Below are 20,453 nucleotides of genomic sequence, written 5' to 3' on the forward strand. Positions count from 1 at the left end.
ATAAAGGTAGATAAAGCTACAGGGTCTGTTGAGGTGGACCTCAGGAAACTATGGGAAGCAATGGTTTGGGGCTCTGATTGAGATTTGTAAATAAGGTGACAGATAATGGGAAGAAAGCAAACGTAGCACCTTGATCGATTGATTGAAAGACATGGCAAGGAAACAGGTCCTTCTGCCCACCGAGTCCACGGCAACCATCAATCACCCATTCACACCAAGTCTATGTTTAGTTTTTATCGATACAGCGCGGAAACAGGCCCTTCGGCCCACCGTCTGCACCAACCAGCGATCTCTGTACGCTAACAATATCCTACACACGAGGGACAAATTACAATTTCACCAGGCCAATTTGCCTACAAACCTGTACGTCTTTGGGGTGTGGGAGGAAACCGGTGCTCCTGGAGAAAACCCACCCAGGTCACGGGGAGAAGGTACAAACTCCATACAGACTGTACCCAGGATCGAACCTGGGTCTCTGGCGCTGTAAGGTAGCAACTCTGCCGCTGTGCCACCACGCCGACCTCTTTCTTGTTATCCCATTTTCTCATCCACTATCTACAAACTAGGGGCAATTGTATCTATCCCCTTCATAATTTTGTACACCACTAAAAGATCACCCCTCAGTCTCTTGTGAACCAAGGAATAGAGTCCTAGTCTGCCCGACCTCTCTGTACGGTCCTGTGCTGTAGGGAGAAACTAGAAAATGTGTCAGAGGTTATGGGGGGAAAGGCAGGAGAATGGGGTTAGGAGGGAAAGATAGATCAGCCATGATTGAATAGCATAGACACAATGGGCCGAATGGCCTATTTCTACTCCTTTCACTTATGATCTTATGAAAATATGCAGATGGCACAAAAAATGTATACTGTTGCTGATAGCGAGGATATTCTTAGGTTGCAGAACGATATTTAGCAGCTGTGTAGAAAGGAACTGCAGATGCTGGTATGTACCGAAGATACCCACCACCGTCTGTGTGGAAAAAGTTGCCCCTCAGGTTCCTATCACATCTTTTGCCTCTCACCTTAAACTTGGTTGGTACATGGATAGGATAGGTTTAGAGGGTAGTGCTCTTCTCAAGCACAGGAAGATGGGACTAGTGTCGATGGGGAATGTTGGTCAGCGTGGGCAAGTTAGTCAGTCGGGCTTTTTGACTCTCTCTCTAGGACTCTCTAAACCTATGTCCCCTGGAGGCAGCTGCGGCTTGCCTGCAGTCCGTCTGTCTTTTGTGTTTTTTGTTGTTTTTGTCTCAATTGTAGTGTTAATATGATGTAGTGTTGTATGTTATGTTTTTGGGGGGGGGGTGGGAGGGAACGGGAACTGTAACTGTAACATTCTCTCTCCAGAACGGAGACGCGACCTTTGTTCTGTGCCGTGTCTCCGTTCCCGCTGCGGCCTACCACCGGCCATGCACCTGGGACCACCTGGGTCTCTGGTTCGCAGAGCCCGCGGTCCGGACTCACCACCTGCGGCGCTGGCTGCCTGCGAATGCTGCGGGAACGGCTGCGACTCGTCTCCGGAGGCTCCGGCGCGGGCCGCGTGGACGTCGGAAGCCCGCAGGCCCCTGGATGGGGGCCGACATCGGGAGCTCCGGCAGCGGCAGAGGCAACGTGTTCGCCCGCCCCGAATCGCGGGGCTTGGGTCGGCCCGCCGCGGACCTTTCACCATCCGGCGCGGCCTGAAATAGGCCGCGGGATTTTTTTTCACCGCCCAGCGGGGGCTTCAATATCGGGAGCCCCGACCGCCCCGAGGTGGCAACTCCAACAGCCTGACCGCGGGACAAGACGGCAGGGAAGAGAAAAAGACATTCTGGCCTTCCATCACAGTGAGGAGGGACTGGAGGAGACTCACTGTGATGGATGTTTCTTTTTGTTTGGTGTTAGTTGTGATTGTATGTGTTATTGCATTTTTATTGATTAATCTTATTGGTCTTATTGTTCAACTGCGGGTAATGTTTCATTTTACTACACATTTATGTGTATGTAACAAATAAACGACTATTGACTATTGACTATTGACTATTGACTATTGATTCCCCCAGTCTGGGTAAAAGACTATGCATTCACCCTCATGATCTTACACCCCTCAGCCTCCTGCACTTCATTCCTTTATTTTTTCTTTGCAGTGGCGTGGTGCTTGTAGTGACCTTGTTGGCATGCGGGAACAACTCAGCTCATTTTCACATGGCTTTGCTATCAGTGTCCAGGGCAGGCAGCCTGGTGTTGCGCCAAGGAGTTGCTTGCGATCAACAAAATGTGAATGTGAGATCTCAAACCATGAGCAATAAACATGAGCTACTGCCTTGGGGGCATGAACATAAGTGTGGTTAAAAGCAGCAAGCCGTGTCAGTCACATGGACCACATGGGAGAACCAAATGCCATGAATATTTTGCTCATCTATTTTATCATATCATATCATATATATACAGCCGGAAACAGGCCTTTTCGGCCCACCAAGTCCGTGCCGCCCAGCAATCCCCGCACATTAACACTATCCTACACCCACGAGGGACAATTTTTACATTTACCCAGCCAATTAACCTACATACCTGTACGTCTTTGGAGTGTGGGAGGAAACCGAAGATCTCGGAGAAAACCCACGCAGGTCACGGGGAGAACGTACAAACTCCTTACAGTGCAGCACCCGTAGTCAGGATCGAACCTGAGTCTCCGGCGCTGCATTCGCTGTAAAGCAGCAACTCTACCGCTGCGCTACCGTGCCGCCCACGGTATTTTACTCCTTGTCGTGGGACTTCTAGGTATTTTCTGCTGCTCCCAGCGGACCGAAACCAGTAGACAGCAATGATAGAGAGGGACGTAAAGTGCTGGAGTAACTCATAGAGTCATAGACACCGGCCCTTTGGCCCATCTTGCCCATGCCGACCAACATGTCCCATCTACACTAGTCCCACCTGTCTGCGTTTGGCCCATACCCCACTAAACCTACAACCTCAATCACCCATTCACTTGTGGGTCAAGCGGCATTTCTGGAGAACATGGATAGGTGATGTTTTGGGTCGTGACCCTTCGTTGGACTGAATGTAGGGTGGGGAGGGGGTTGGGGGGTTTGGAGAGCTGGGAGAGAGGAAAGGCAGGACAAAGCGTGGCAAGTAATAGTTGGACATAGGTGGGGGGGGGGAGGATGGGGGGGCGGGATGATGGGCAACAAAGCCAGGGACATTCCAAGATGCAGAGAAGCTCAGATGTAAATCTAGTTCTAACAGAAGGGTTTCCAAGAGCTATGAATGGTGGGATAGCTTGGACTCCCTGCCAACCCCCCTTGCCCACGTCGTCAATATAGGGGAAAATAGGGGATGGTGGAAGTGGTGAAATTCACAGATTTGTAAAATCCCAAGTGATCTTTTATGTGAGGTTAAAAAAAGGACACAAAGTGCTGGGGTAACTCAGCAGAGTCATAGAGTCATACATCGTGGAAACAGGTCCTTCAGCCCAACTTGCCCATGCCAATCAAGATGCCCCATCAACACTAGTCCCACCGGTCTGTGTATGGGCCATATCTCTGCAAACTTTTCCTATCCATGTTCCTGTCAAAATGTCCTTTAAAATTTGTTATAGTACCTGCCCTAACTACCTCCTCTGGCAGCTCGTTCCATATGGCCATTACCCACCATGTGGAAATGTTGCCCCTCAGGTTCCTATTAAATCTTTCCCCTCTCACTTTAAATGGATAGGCAACATTTCTAGCTGTGTCCCTTCTTCGGGCTTTTAACCGTCACCTATCCATGTTCTCCAGAGCTTTGATTTGGCCTTTTCACACCTCGCCCTTCCATATCTCTAGCTTCTCTCTCCCCTGACTCTCAGTCTGAAGAAGGGTCTCGACCGGAAACGTCACCCATTCCTTCTCTGCAGAGATGCTGCCTGTCCCGCTGAGTTACTCCAGCGTTTGGTGTCTTTTAGTCGTAAACCAGCATCTGCGGTTGCTTGTGTCTATTTCTTTTGTGAGGTTGTCGATGAAATGGGGAAGTTTATTGTAAAAGGAACGATTCTCGTGATCTGAATGCATTTAAAAATGGATGCTTTCAACAAGTACTCGGGCCATGGAATGATGGAAGGGAGTTGACATCGGGAGCAGTTGGGCTAGTATTGGGGGGTGGGGAGAAAGGCCCCGGGAGAGGGAACCTTTAGTGGAACAAGGTAACCACTCTTGGCTGCATAATAAAAAGCAGAGTGAGTCAGTCGGTGGGGGGTTTGGTTAGGTGGTGTTAAACCACAGTAGGGGAAGTGTTTAAATAATTAAGGCCTTTGCCGCAAAGTTTCAGATGCTGGACGGAATCCGAGTGAAACCATGTCTTTACTGCCAGAGAGAGAATTGCTGCTCGCTATGTGGATCAGCTTTGTTTCTGCTTTGTGTCGGCGAACTGCAGCTATGTATGTCCTAGACATTACACACGTTGAATTTGTTTCCTCATTCCTGTTAATTTGTTTTTCCACTAACATGTGCTGCTGCCTCCCTTGAGTGACCTTGGCTGCTGGTGAACAGATACAATGCCGACAGCTCATGTCAGTCACCTTCTGAACGATCTCTTTTGGCCTCCATTCCTGGCAATATTTTGCTACCACCCTGGCAGGCATGAATGCCAGGAGTTTAATTAGTAACGAGACCATGTGGACCCGTTAGGCCCAAACCTCCCCTGCATTGGTGCAGTACCCTCTCCTCCCCACTCCCCCACCACCTCTTCCCCTCTCCCTCTTCCCCTCTCCCTCCCCCCTCCCCTTCCGCCCTCCCCTCCCCTCCCTCTCTCCCTCCTTCCCCGCTCTCCACCCCCTCCCCTCTCCTCCCTCCACCCCCCTCACCTCCCCTTCTTCCACCCCTCCTAACCCCCTCCCCCTCCCTGCATCCCCTTCCCCACCCTCCTTCCCCTCCCCATCCCCCCCTCCCCATACTCACCCACCATACCCGTCAACCCCCCCCTTATCCTCCCCTCCCTCCCCCCTCCCTGCCCCCTCCCCCCTCCCCACTCCCCACCCCCCCCCCCCCCCCCCCCCCCCAGATGCCGCTTGACGGAGTTTGCATATCAACCCACCTCCCGGCCCGGGGCGTGGGGGGGGGGGGGGGGGGGGGGGAGTCCTGTTCAGCGCGGGGGTTCAGTGCGTTGAGAAGATGGCGGTGCCTCTCCCACTGATGGCCTCCGGGTTGATGCCGCTGGACTTCCCCCCCCCCCCCCCCCCCCGGTCTCCCGGCCCGGATGGCCGCCGATGTTGCTGGACCCTGGGCGGTGTGGGGAAAGTGCTGAGCTGGCCGGGGAGAGGAGGGGGGACGGGGGAGCCGAGGGCAGGCCCCCAGCGCCAGGCCCAGGCCTCGGCCTCCACCTCCACCAACGCCAATGCCTGGCCTCACCACCGCTGCTGCCGCCTTTCCCCTTGGCCCACTTCAGGCTTGCGGTTAGCCGGTCACGTCCAGGTCCAGGCCCAGTCCCAGGCTGTTTCCCCCGACACCAGGTCTGGCTCTCCCGCCGCTTCGTACAGCGCGGATACGACGGTCATCTTACGTAAGTACCAGAGCAATGGGGCCCCAACTGCGTATGCGCGTTTTTTTAAACTCTAAAATGTGAATAACTTAAAAAATATAACACCGATTTCAATTAAATTTCTTCCATAGGACCACGGGACGACGGTGTGTAAGGCGTTCTACGCACGCGCTATCGTGTACCGTTTTGACTGTAGTTCAGGAACAAACAAACAAATGAGAGTTTTAGTATATAGATGAAGAACGCCTCTTTCTTTTTTTTTAAATTTAGAGATACAGCGCGGAAACAGGCCCTTCGGCCCACCGGGTCCGCGCCGCCCAGCGATCTCCGCACATTAACACTATCCTACACACACTAGGGACATTTCTTTTTAACATTCGCCCAGCCAATTAACCTACATACCTGTACGTCTTTGGGGTGTGGGAGGAAAATGAAGATCTCGGAGAAAACCAACGCAGGTCACGGGGAGAACGTACAAACTCCGTACAGACGGCGCCCGTAGTCAGGATCGAACCTGAGTCTCCAGCGCTGCAATCGCTGTAAGGCAGCAACTCTACCTCTGCGCCACCGTGCTATGCCGTTTTGCACTGGACTTACTGAGTTCTGGCAACCTATTGGTTTTGTTGCTGCAGGTCCACCGCCGATTCTCCACCACCCTTGGTTCCAGAGCCCCTCTGGATGATCCGTTTTGCCAGAGCAACAGAGGTCACGGTCTCGGAGAGGAGTCTGACGGTACTGGAATGGTCCACTTTGGCCGCCGAGGAGCCGAGATACCGGACCACAAACCCAGCTGTGGTAACGGATCCGCCGGCTCAGGCCGGGCTGGAGTTCCAGAGCCTTGGCCGCAGGGAGCAAATCCAACCCGCCGACCGGACGCGGAAGTCCCGATGAGGTCAGGATCGGCCGCCTCATCTGGCCGAGGTGCCACATTTTCGGGGGACCTACCGGCGGAATTTCAAGTGCGTACTTGTGATTTTGTCCACGTTAAAGGAGATGCCGGAACGCCAGTTGCCAGAAAATCGGTGGTGAGCCTGCATCATGCTCGTGTGCACTCAACACTGGAGAAACGTGCAGAATATAGAACATAGAACAGCACAAGAACAAGAACAGCCCCTTAGGCCGACAATGTCTGTGCCGGGCATGATACCAAGAACACCTCTTGTCTGCCTGCACATCATCCATATCCCTCCATTCCCTCAATATCCATATGCCTATTTACAGGTCTCTTGAATGCCACTACTGTATCTGCCTCCACCACCACCATTGGCAGCGTGTTCCAGGCACTCCCCACCCCCTGTGTAAAAAAACCTGCCCCAAACACCTCCTCTAAACTTTGCCCCTCTCACCTTAAAGCTATGTCCTCCAGTAATTGATTCTTTCACCCTGGGATAAAAGTTCTGACTGTCTACTCCACCAATGCCTTTCATCATTTTATTTTAACTTATATCAGCTCCTCACCATCTCCAGTGTTCCAGTGAAAACAATCCTAGTGTGTCCAACCTCTCCCTGTGGCTGGTACCCCCTAATCCAGGCACCTCTCTGGTAAACCTCCTCTGCACCCTCTCCAAAACCTCCACATCCTTCCTGTAATGGGGGCGATCAGAACTCCACGCAATACGCCGAAACAAAGTCCTATGAAGCCACATCACGACTTCCTGACTCTTATACTCAATACCCTGACCAATGAAGGCAAGCATACCATATGCCTTCTTTACCACTCTATCAATGTTGCCGATCCATGTCCTCCAGAGATGCTGCCTGACCCGCTGAGTTGTTCCAGCACTTTGAATTCTGCACAAGATTTTTGCACCTGCATTCCATGTATCTCCTTTAAAATAACATTGAATCCTTTTGTATGTTGGATCCGTTGGTATGTTTTAAGTTCATAAGTTCTAGGAGTCGTTCTATTTGGCTTATCAAACCTACTCTGCCATTCAATCATGGCTGATCTATCTTTCCCTCTCAACCCCATCCTCCGACCTTCTCCCCCTTAACCCCTGACACCCGTCCTAATCAAGAATCTTATCAATCTCAGTCTTAAAAATATCCTTTGACTTGGCCTCCACAACTGTCTGTGGCAATGAGTTCCACAGATTCACCACCGTCTGACTAAGGACATTTTTTGGCAGGGATGAGGAGGTGTTCCTTATCACACTGGGATAGTGTAGATTTCAGCAAGATCTGACCAGTGTCCTTGTGATAACAGAAGAATTAGAGCGTGTCCCTGGTGAGCAGGTATTTGAGTGAGAGATTCTGGTGGATCAGGGGAATTGCGCGCATCATGTCAGGTTAGTTGTCAGGAGATTTTTCTTTTCACTGGTCATTAACCTTTGAAACCAGCCACCAGCTGCCGTTGCTTCTGGGGATTCTTTACATCTGTTCTGAGTGAATCCGGGCGATTTTCCAGCTGGGTTGACACCACAGTGAGGAATGCTAGCCCGCGTGTTGGTGTATGTCTCCCGCAGGATATATTTCATCGTTTTAAAAGACCCACCATGGAATCAGGCCCTTCGGCCCACTGTGTCCACGCCGACCAACGGTCACCCATTCACACTAGTTCTATGTCCCCAATGTTGGGGAAGTCCAGAACCAGGGGCCACAGTCTAAGAATAAAGTGGAGGCCATTTAAAACTGAGGTGAGAAGAAACTTTTTTCACCCAGACAGTTGTGAATTTGTGGAATTCTCTGCCACAGAGGGCAGTGGAGGCCAATTCACTGGATGAATTTAAAAGAGCGTTAGATAGAGCTCTAGGGGCTAGTGGAATCAAGGGATATGGGGAGAAGGCAGGCACGGGTTACTGATTGTAGATGATCAGCCATGATCACAATGAATGGCGGTGCTGGCTCGAAGGGCCAAATGGTCTCCTCCTGCACCTATTTTCTATGTTTCTATGCTATCCCACTTTCTCATCCCCCCCTAGTTTACATTATTGTCGTGTGTACCGAGGTACAGTGAGAAGCCTTTTTGCTGCGTGCTAACCAGTCAGCGGAAAGACAATACGTGATTAGAATCATGCTGTCCACTGAGATCAACTGCACAGACATGCGATAAAGGGAGTAGTTAAAGTAAATATAGACATAGAAACATAGAAAATAGGTGCAGGAAGAGGCCATTCAGCCCTTCGAGCCAGCACCGCCATTCATTGTAATCATGGCTGATCGTCCCCAATCAATACCCCGTGCCTGCCTTCTCCCCATATCCCTTGATTCCACTACCCCCTAAAGCTCTATCTAACTCTCTCTTAAATCCATCCAGTGATTTGGCCTCCACTGCCCTCTGTGGCAGAGAATTCCACAAATTCACAACTCTCTGGGTGAAAAAGTTCCTTCTCACCTCAGTTTTAAATGGCCTCCCCTTTATTCTAAGACTGTGGCCCCTGGTTCTGGACTCGCCCAACATTGGGAACATTTTTCCTGCATCTAGCTTGTCCAGTCCTTTTATAATTTGATAAGTTTCTATAAGATCCCCTCTCATCCTTCTAAACTCCAGTGAATACAAGCCTAGTCTTTTCAATCTTTCCTCATATGTCGGTCCCGCCATTCCAGGGATCAATCTCGTGAACCTTCGCTGCACTGCCTCAATTACAAGGATGTCCTTCCTCAAATTAAGAGACCAAAACTGTACACAATACTCCAGATGTGGCCTCACCAGGGCCCGAAAGAACTGCAGAAGAACCTCTTTACTCCTATACTGAAATCCTCTTGTTATGAAGGCCAACATTCCATTAGCTTTCTTCACTGCCTGCTGTACCTGCACGCCAACTTTCAGTGACTGGTGTACAAGGACACCCAGGTCTCGCTGCACCTCCCCCTTACCCAACCTAACACCATTGAGAACATTAAGTTGCGGTAAGAAATGCTGTTGTTGGAGTAGAGGTTTAAAAGAGTGGTGACATTGTAATGCGTGATTGCAGATCTACTCTGGGACCAGCACGCAGGGAGTTGCCTGGCCTGGGCACCACTAGGGGCATTTTAGAGAGGGGCAATTAACCTGCGAACCCGCACGTCTTTGGGATGTGGAAGGAAACTGGAACGCCCTAAGGAAACCCACGCAGTCACAGGGAGAACGTGCAAACTCCACACAGACAGCACCCGAGGTCAGGGTCGAATCTGGCGCTGTGAGGCAACGGCTCTGCCCGCTGTGCCACTGTGCCGCCTTGGGACTGGAGTGGATTTTTTTTAACTTGCCATCGATATCTCCGACTGTTGGCTCTGACAAGAGATTACACAATGAAGGAAACAAAGTGATAGAATAACTCAGCGGGACAGGCAGCATCTCTGGAGATAGACACAAAAAGCTAGAGTAACTCAGCGGGACAGGCAGCATCTCTGGAGATAGACACAAAAAGCTAGAGTAACTCAGCGGGACAGGCAGCATCTCTGGAGAGAGGGAATGTGATGTTTCGGGTCAAGACCCTTTCAGAAGTCTGCCTCCGTGCCTTTTTCTCTGGGAAGGAGTCCACACCACCCAGAGATGACCCCCTTCTCACATCACCACCGGTCCCCCTCCTCTTGGACTCCCCAGAATGGCCTTCTACCCTTCTCTAGACCTCTTTATTTCTAACTGCCGGCGTGACATCAACCGTCTCAACTTTTCCACTCTCCTAACCTACTCCAACATCAGTCTGAAGAAGGGTTTCGACCCGAAACGTCACCCATTCCTTCTCTCCATAGATGCTGCCTGTCCCGCTGAGTTACTCCAGTTTTTTGATTCTATCTTCAGTTTAAACCAGCATCTGCAGTTCCTTCTTACACATTTAAGCAACTCTGGAGAACTTGAATGGGTAACATTTCAGGTTGTGACTCTTCTTCAGACCCAGTATCTCTCCTTTGTTGACTAGGTACTAGCTTCAAGTCCTAAACCTCAGCCAATATTCCAAGACAGCCTTGGTTTCTTCCACACGACATAGGAGCAGAATTAGGCTGCTCCTCTATTCAATCATGCCTGATCTATTTTGCCCTCTCAACCCCATTCTCTTGCCTGCTTCCTGAAACCTTTGATACCCTCACTAGTCAAGAACCTGGCAATCTCTGCTTTAAACATTCCCAAGGCCTTGGACTCCACAGCCGTCTGTAGCAATGAAATCCACAGAGTCACCGCCCTCTGGTTAAAGAAATTCCTGTTCACCCCAATTCTGAAGGAGGTACGTCCTTTTATTCTAGGATGTGGTCTCTGGTCCTGAACTCTCCCACTACTGGAAACAAAGTAACTCTTTTGTATCACACAATGTGGCAGCACAGTGGCTCAGCGGTAAAGGTTACTGCTTTACAGCGCCAGAGTCCAGGATTAGAACCTGACTACTGGTGCTGTCTGTATGGAGTTTGCATGTTCTTACTGTGACTGCGGGGGTTTTCTCTGGGTGCTCCGGATTTCCTCCCACATTCTAAAGACGTGCAGGTTTGTAGGTTAATTGTCTTCTGTAAATTGCCCCTAGTGTGTGTAGGATAGAACTAATCTACGGGTGATCGCTGGTCAGCGTGGACTTGGTGGGCCGAAGGGCCCGTTTCCACGCTGTGTCACTAAACTAAACTAAACTAAAACGAAACTAATCAGAGCCCACCTCTCCTGTAAAGCAGTCTCCAATCCACACCTGCCTTCAGCAGCAGTTCAGAGATTATGGACTCAGTGGGATAATGCATTAAGTCTGCAGCCATCACTCTAATACTGTGCACGCAAGCTCTACTTTGCTGTGTTGTGTGTGATCATTATTAATTTATCGCAGTGACCATTTTGCCATCTGTGCAGTCTCTGGTGGAGTGTGAAAATTGTCCAGGGCACAGTTTAGACTTTGTCTCTTGGAGCGTTACATTGCTACAAGGTTTAATACTCTAGTATTTCAATACTCTTTTGGAAAATTAAGCCAAACCACCAATTGGGTAACATTAAAACAATTCATAACTTGGAGACAGCAGTATGTCCAGGGTTTGGCTCAATTCTCCATCTTGTGAAAGACCATGTGACATTCAGACAGAACAATGAGGCAGGCAGGAGGTCTGGAATTCTGAACTTACTTGGCGTCAAGCTGCTATCATCGGAGAAGGCATCCGCCAAGTCCAAACCATTGTCACCTGAAACTGAAGCAAAATGTAAAACATTAGACACATGTTACAACATTTAATCAGATCTATTTTTTTGTTACAAATCACTCTTATATGAACATAAACATCAGGGGCATGAAGAAGCCACTCGGTCTAAGAGTCATACAGCACAGAGACAGGCCCTTCGGTCCATCTTGTCCGTGACAGCCGCGATGTGTAGAATAGTGCTAGTCCCATTTGGCTTTAGTTGGTCCATATCCCTCTAAATCTTTCCTATCCATGTATCTGTCCAAATGTCTTTTAAATATGGCGCAGCAGTAGAGTTGCTGTCTTACAGCGCCAGAGACCCGGGTTCAATCCTGACTACGGGTGCTGTCAGCAGGGAGTTTGTACGTTCTCCCTGTGACCTGAGTGGGTTTTCTCCGGGAGGTCCGGGTTTTCTCCCACACTCCAAAGACGTACAGTTTGTAGGTTTAGCTTGGTAAAATTATAAATTGTCCCGTGTTTGTAGAATAGTGCTAGTGTGCGGGGATCGCTGGGCAGCGTGGGCCTGGTGGGCCGTTGGGTCTGTTTCTGCGCTGTATCTCTAAACTGAACTAAAATAAAATAAACTACATCTGGAGTATGGTGTGCAGTTCTGGTCACCAAATTATAGGAAGGATGTCGGCAAAATGGAGAGGGTACAGAGGAGATTTACTAGAATGTTGCCTGGGTTTCAGCACTTAGGCTACAGAGAGAGGTTGAACAGGTTGGGTCTTTATTCTTTGGAGCGTAGAAGGTTGAGGGGGGACTTGATAGAGGTTTTTAAAATTTTGAGAGGGACGGACAGAGTTGACGTGGGTAGGCTTTTCCCTTTGAGAGTGGGGAAGATTCCAACAAGGGGACATAGCTTCAGAATTGAGGGACAAAAGTTTAGGGGTAACATGAGGGGTAACTTCTTTACTCAGAGGGTGGTGGCTGTATGGAATGGGCTTCCGGTGGAAGTGGTGGAGGCTGGCTCGATTTTATTATTTAAGAGTAAATTGGATAGGTATATGGATAGGAGGGGATTAGAGGGTTATGGTCTGAGTGCAGGTAGATGAGACTAGGTCAGGGAGAATGGTCGGCGTGGACTGGTAGGGCCGGACAGGCCTGTTTCCATGCTGTAGTTGTTATATGGTTATATGGTTATATGGTTAAACTGAATGTTGTTCTTGTACCTGCCTCAACTACCTCATCTGGCAGCTGGTTCCATATGCCCACCACCCTCTGAGTGAAAAGGTTGCCCCTCAGGTTCCTATTAAATCCAAGTCTACATTTTCAACTTCAGTAACCGTTTACCCCTCAAGAATCGACCTGCATCTGCCTGAAAAATATTCACAGACTCTGTCTCTTTCCTTTGAAAAGATTTCCAAACAATTTCACCTTAGCTGCCTTAAATCGGCAAATTCTTATTTTAATTTGTGGCCCCGAGTTTGTTCAACCTTTCCTCATATGACAACCCTCACAGTCCGGGTGTTAGTGCAGTCAACTTTCTCGAGTCAGTTCTCTGACTTTAGGTAACCCCCTCCCCCCTCCTTCTCTTATCTTTATTTTTATTTATAATGAATGTCTCTTGCTATCCACTTTGCTGCTGTAACACTGCAAATTTCCCCAGTGTGGGACAAATAAAGGAATATATTATTATTATTATGATCAAGTCCAATCACATGGGCGGCACGGTAGCGCAGCGGTAGAGTTGCTGCTTTACAGCGAATGCAGCGCCGGAGACTCAGGTTCGATCCTGACTACGGGTGCTGTACTGTAAGGAGTTTGTACGTTCTCCCCGTGACCTGCGTGGGTTTTCTCCGAGATCTTCGGTTTCCTCCCACACTCCAAAGACGTACAGGTATGTAGGTTAATTGGCTGGGTAAATGTAAAAATTGTCCCTAGTGGGTGTAGGAAAGTGTTAATGTACGGGGATCACTGGGCGGCACGGACTTGGTGGGCTGAAAAGGCCTGTTTCCGGCTGTATATATATGATATGATATGATATGATAATGATCGGCTACAGTCCATACACAAGACTAACTCTGTTCAATGGAAACCCAAGGAACTGAAGATGCTGGTTTACAAAAAAAACGACACAAGGTGCTGGAGTAACACAGCGGGTTGGACAGGATCTCTGGAGAACATGGATAAGTGACGTTTCGGATCGGGACCATTCTTCAGACTCCCGACCCGCAACGTCACCTGTCCATGTTCTCCAGAGATGCTGCCTGACCCGCTGAATTACTCCAGCACTTTGGGACTAATTCTGCTCAATCTGCCTGCAGCATGCAAGTAAATCTGGGCAGAGCTAGGAACATGGTTTAGTTTAATTTATTATTGTCATGTGTACTGAGATGCAGTGAAAAGCTTTTGTTGGCACGTTACCCAGTCAATGAAAAGTCTATTCATGAATACAATCAAACCGTGCACAGTACACAGATAAAGGATATGCAGCATTCATTTGTCATCAATATTTTCCCTCTGCCAACTGGCTCCCTGACCCACCTCCCCTGTGTAAATCAGCCCCTTGCCGTCCTTATAGATTTTCTGCATTCAATAGTCTGTCTCCATGAACCGCTGGAGGTGCTGTGTGCTGATAGACCAGCAGGAGGCGTACTTGGAAAGGAAAAGACTGATAGCCCTTTGTCCCTGCTCTCTGCAGACAAAAACTACAGCATGAGCAGCTTAAAGAAAGGAAAGGGTGCCAGGCAAATCTTCCACCTAAACCAGCCATTGAGGGCAGCAACTATTTAACGCTGGTCAATTGACAGATGTTAAAATTGCTGTGCTTTGCTCCCGTTCAATAAAGGGTCACACAGAAGAAAAAAGGCCTGAAGCGTGATAAAATTATTAAAAGCCAACAAGTCGCGGGTTTGATGTGAAGAATTTTAAGAGGTCGAACCTGTAAGCGGCGGTTATAAAACATGAAGGTTCAGCAAAGAAAACAAAGTGTGGGAAGAACGCAGTGGATACACATCAAACACAGCTACCAGCCTTGGAGGGCATCTACAACACATGATGCCTCAGAAAAGCCACCAGCATCCACAAAGACTCTTCACACCCCTGCAACAGTCTGTTCGAACTTCTACCATCGGGCAGACGATACAAGGCCTTCTACGCCCGCACCTCCAGACTCAGGAACAGCTTCATCACCAGGGCCATAGCTGCTATGAACCGGTCCTGCTGAGCCGGATGGTCACATCGCACAGTGAACCGGCACAGACCTACTTGCACTTTATTCTGTTTTAAAACTGTTACAATTTGTTTCATTGGGTTGTTTAAATTAATACTGACTAGCTAATTAAATTATTGCATCGTATGGGAGGCGCATTCCCAATCTCGTTGTACCCCTGTACAATGACAATAAAGATATATTGTATTGTATTGTATTGTATTGTATTGTCAGGCAGCAGCTGAGGAGGGAAATGGACATCCGACATGTCGCATTGGAACCCTTATCTGGACCCTTCTTTAGTGCCTGATGAAGGGTCCTGTCCTGAAATGTCATTTTATCCATTTCCTTCCATGTCATAGAGTGATACAGCGTGGAAACAGCCCCTTCGGCCCAACTTGCCCACGCCGACCAACATTGCCCCATCTACACTAGTCCCACCTGCCTGCGTTTGGCCCATATCCCTCTAAACCTAAATGTAGAAACAAAGTATTACAGATGCTGGTTTACACCATAGACACTAAGTGCTGGGGTAATTCAGCAGGTCAGGTAGGCAGAAAAAGATGTTGCCTGACCCGCTGGGTTACTCCAACACTTTGTGTCTATCCCTCTAAACCTATCCTATCCATGTACCTGTCAAAATGTTTCTTAATGGCCTGACCCACTGAGTACCCACAGCAGTTTGTTTTTTTTGCTCTAGCTACCAGCATCTGCTGCCTCTTGTGTTTGTAATGTTCTCAGGTATAAGGGTCCAGGTGTGAGTTGTCTACCTATCTGTTCCCTGTTGCATGGTGATGAAGGTAATGTGTCTGTGATTATTGCCTCAGGCGAGAGGCTATTGATTAGATGCTTGCCCAATTTCATATAAATTCAAAATGGATACTTGTTCCCTTGCTGAAACATTTGTTATGATGTACTGTGAGATCATCCCATCCCTATCTTATCTTTAATGTGAAGGATGGAGCTGCGGTATCGAGTAAAACTTCCCCCTCCCATTCCATGTAAAACTTCTCCCATCCTGTGTTAGTGATCCAAATGCTCCAAGACATTAGTCAAGTGATTATTATTTGTGCGCAAGCCTGAAGAATACACTCTTAGAAGGTTCCTCATCACTTAGTCTCCGGAACCTACGAGGATGAGAAGGTGATCTTATAGAGGTGTAGAAAACCCCGAGAGGAAACGATAGGGTAAATGCATAGAATGTTTTGCCCAGAGTAGGGGAATGGCGAACCAGAGCATCTAGCTTTAAGGTGGGGGGGGGGGGGGGGAAAGATTTAATAGTAATCTGAGGGGTAACTTCGTTACACAGAGGGTGATGGGTGCATGAAACGAGCTGCCGGAGGAGGTAGTTGAGGCAACGTTTAAGAAGCATTTAGACAGGTACATGGATAGGACAGGTTTAGAGGGATGTGGGCCAAACGCAGGCAGGTGGGACTAGTGTCGATGGGGTAAGTTGGTCGGCGTGGGCAAGGTGGGCCAAAGGGCCTGTTTCTACGCTGTATGACTCTTTTACTCTAACCTGCTAGGCTTTTTAATTCTCCTCCCTATCTCAAGAGGTGCTGTAGTCTATTATAACTGCCCTTTAGTTACCCTCGGAAGTTCGGATACAGGCCAGGAAAGTCTCTGAAGAAACGCGACAAAATAAAAGACACAAGTTTATACAAAAGTGGACACAAAGTGCTGGAGGGTGCATTCCAAGGAATGAAAGAGCAGATGGGACCAGCATTGACAGTGCTCATCAAAGGGATCTATCTGTAGGAGGCCCTGCCTCAAAAAGGCAGCCAGCATGATCAGGGACCCTCACCACCTTGGCCATGCTCTCATTTCACCCCAACCACCGGGGAGGAAGGTCCAGGAGTCTGTCTGAAAGCCGTGACCTCCAGCTTGAAGAACAAACACGAAGTGCTGGAGAACTCAGCTGGGTAGGCAGCATCTTTAGACTTTACTTTAGACTTTAGGAAACGGTCCCTTCAGCCCACAGAGTCCGCGCCGACCTGCGATCATTCATGCCCGTGCACTAGCACTATCCTGCACACTAGGGACAATTTACAATTTACAGAAGCCAATCCACCTACAAACCTGCACGTCTTTGGAGAGTGGGAGGAAACCGGAGCACCCGGAGGAAGCCCACGCGGCCACAGGAAGAACATATAAAGCCCGTACAGGCAGCGCCCTTGGTCAGGATTATACCGGGGTCTTTGGCGCTGTAAGGCAGCAACTCTACCGCTGCTCCACGCACTGTGCAGTCGGGACCCAAAACGTCACCTAACCATGATCTCCAGAGATGCTGCCTGTCCCGCTGTGTTACTCCAGCACTTTGTTACCAACCAGCGGCTGCAGATCCTTGTGTCTCCTTAAATAAAATGTCACCGACTGAAATACTGTAGCCTCTTCTGGCAAGCTCTGCGGACACAGTCAACCGTGAGTACTCTTGACAGAAGGGGTATGTGCTACCATGCAAGCTGTCTCAGCGTAGTAAAGCACAGCTCAAGCAGGGCAGGCGGCCAAGTCTGAGTGCCGAACACAGCTCTGCCACCCCACTCGGTGATCTCATGGCTGGAAAGCTGCCAGTTCATTCCTTTTGTCGGCTGCTCCGTAACGTGTCGAATAACCTTAATTGTCAGTCTGACATACTTTATCATTTGCACCTCCCCTCGTTTTCTGCTTAAACTGGTCCTGGAAATTTATTTCACACTTTGCATTTTCTCAGAAGGTTATTCGAATGACGTTTTAGAAAGCGCGGAAATATTCCGGGCTGCTCAGCCCACAGACTGATGATCCGTGAGGCCTGTGGATGAGGTGATCTGAATCCATTTGCCTCGCTATCACATGCCTGCAATCCGACCGCATTTGCATGCACTATAAACTGGCTTTAAATTTCCTCACCACAGCGGTAGAGTTGCTGCCTGACACGCTCACAGCGCCAGAGACCCGGGTTCGATCCCGACTACGGGCAATGCCTGTACGGAGTTTGTACGTTCTACCCGTGACACTCCAAAGACGTACAGATTTGTAATGTAAATTGTCCTTGGTGTGTATAGGTGTATGGTGTGTTAATGTGCGGGGATCGCTGGCCAAAGGGCTTATTTCGCACTGTGTCTCTAAACTAAACTAAATGAACAATTACTGCACAGCCCAGATCATCAATAACAGCCCAGATCATTCATAACAGCAATCCCAAATGTAAAGTGATTGTTAGCATCGTATTATACACGGATTAATAGTATATGGAGGAAACCCGTGCAGTAACATCGAGGTTCAGGAACAGCTTCTTCCCAATCACCTGAAACTATTGAGCACTGCCCACTCCAACTAAACTCTGAAATACAAACTGCCTTGGTTGCACGAGAGAATTTGGGCTTTTTTTTTGTTTTTTGTACTATATTAGGATTTTTATTCATGGACATTTTTTTAAATGTTTGTTTATTATATTATCTGTTGAGTACTGCGTTTACATACCTATTGTGCTGCTGCAAGTAAGAATTTCAGAGTTCTGTTTTGGTACAACACTCTTGGCTCCTGGCTGTTCTCATGACTGTGAACTGTAGCAACCTTTAGGCTTTACACAATAAACGTACAATCCAAATTTCCAGTTTACTTTAGACTTTGCTTTGCTTTAGACATTAGAGATACGGCATCGGAACTGGCCCTTCGGCCCACCGATTCCGCGCTGACCAGCGATCATCCTGTACACTAGCACTGTCCCACCCACGGGGGACAATTTACAATTAACAGAGGCCAAAGCGCTACAAATGTGTACGTCTTTGGAGTGTGGGAGGAAACTGGAGCACCCGGAGAAACACTTCTACCACATCTATGCCTCTCACAATCTTATATGCTCCTACCAGGTCTCCCCTCCACCTCTGGCATTCCAGAGTAGACAATCCAAGTCTGTCCAAAGGTAGAAACAAGGAACTGCAGATGCCGGTTTGTACCAAAGACAGACACAAAGTGTTGGGAGTAACACAGTGGGTCAAGCAGCATCTCTGGAGAAAAAGGATGGGTGAAGAGACCCGAAACGTCACCCATCTTTTTTCTCCAGAGATGCTGCCTGATCTGCTGAGTTACTCCAGCATTTTGTGTCTGTCCAAGTTTGCCTAACCTCTCCTTATAGCTAATACCTTCTAATCGAGGCCGTATTCTGGTTATATCTGCGGTACTCTTCCAGTGTTTCTCACCTCTGCCAGCTTCCATTCCCTCCCCTCTTTCAGATGCCCTCTCACAACCTAGTTTTCAGTCAACTCCCCAAACTGTGATTTCATCATTGTCTCGCACTGTTTTGCACATTGGTAAAGCACTTTGGGGTGTTTGGCTAGGTCAAAAGAAGTGTGCAAATGAAATTCAGTGCTACAGATCAATTGCGAATGCTGTTTCATTTAAAGTATGGATCTTTTGCGCATCTGAAATCATCCTGTGATACAAATGGCCCTCAACTCTAGTTATATGGACACCTTTAAATTTTGATGCCAATATTAAATAAATCATCTTATGTGACTGGATTTCTAGTACAGAATATGGGGTATGTCTGTTTGAAGTCACGTCCAGTTTCAGGATCTTACAAAGAAAAATAGGCTTATTTTTCAATTGCTGCATGCACATTTTGGTTGAGATGCTCTGTACTATAATTAATTTCACACGAGTTCTATTGCAGCTAATACTTTGGCAGCTATCCAACAAGGTGGAATAGGTAGGTCTGTGCACCAAAAATTGACAAATCTAATCCTGCTATCCATCGGCTTCTTTCCAATCATCAGAGAGTCTGTGGGAATCATCAATAATGCCAGATGATCACTCAGTCTTCATCCTGGTGCGCCATACACGATGCACTGTGGAAGGCATACTGTCGGCTTGCATCGTAGCTTGGTTTGGGAACAGCTCTGCCCAAGACCGCAAGAAATTTGTTTCATCTCAACAATTGTAGGAGTAGCTGAGTCCATCACACAGATCAGATTTCCCACCATTGACTCCATCTACACTTCGCACTGCTCAGAAAAGCAGCTAACATAATCAAAGACTTGTCTCGCCTCGGTCATTCCTACTTCTCCCTGCTACCATCCGGCAGAAGATACAGAAGCTTGGAAGCGCGCACTACCAGACCCAAGAACAGGTTTTTCCCCACTGTTCTCAGGCCTTTGAACTGTCCTTCCATAAGCTAGCTGCCAATTCAACTCTACCCCATTGCAGACATTGGACTTTGTCTATGGAACAGCTGTCCTTCTATGCTGAGAATGATATTTTATATCTTCCCCTTTGTTCTACCTATTGTACTTGAGTTTGACTTAATTGGTCATAGTATTATCTGACCTGTTTGGACAGCACGCAAAGCAAAGCTTTTCACTGTACCTCGGTACAGGTGACAATAATAAACCTGAAACCTAAACTGGGTTGTTCCCATACCATTCAATCCCACATCTTACTACATTCTTGATGTAATATAGAGGCGGCAGTTTGACAATAGGAGAGAAGGCAAGAGTCAATAAAAGATCTGGATTACATCCAGTCTTTGGATCATCTGGCAGGAAACATTCCTACCCTGTATCTGGCAGGACACGGAGTACTGAAATGACTCAGTGGGTCAGGCAGCATTTCTGGAGAACATGGATAAGTGACGTTTCGAGTCAAGACCCTTCTTCAGACTCTGTATCAGACAGATGTGTAGGAAGGAACTGCAGGTGCTGGTTTACACCGAAGATGAACACAAAAAGCTGGAGTAACCCAGCGAGACAGGCAGCATCTCTGGAGAAAAG

The 20,453-nt window shown here is 48.4% G+C and overlaps 1 protein-coding gene across 1 annotated transcript in view; it reads right to left on the reverse strand.

The window, feature by feature from the left end:
- Positions 1–20,453, reverse strand: part of cd99l2 (CD99 molecule-like 2) — a 162,525-nt gene that overhangs the window by 46,474 nt on the left and 95,598 nt on the right. Inside the window, exon 3 of the mRNA XM_078412665.1 lies at positions 11,499–11,561. Within this exon, the coding sequence (XP_078268791.1) occupies positions 11,499–11,561 (63 nt within the window). The remainder of the gene's footprint in view (positions 1–11,498; positions 11,562–20,453) is intronic.

Source organism: Rhinoraja longicauda, chromosome 15, assembly GCF_053455715.1.
Source record: "Rhinoraja longicauda isolate Sanriku21f chromosome 15, sRhiLon1.1, whole genome shotgun sequence".
Taxonomy (NCBI): Eukaryota; Metazoa; Chordata; class Chondrichthyes; order Rajiformes; family Arhynchobatidae; genus Rhinoraja; species Rhinoraja longicauda.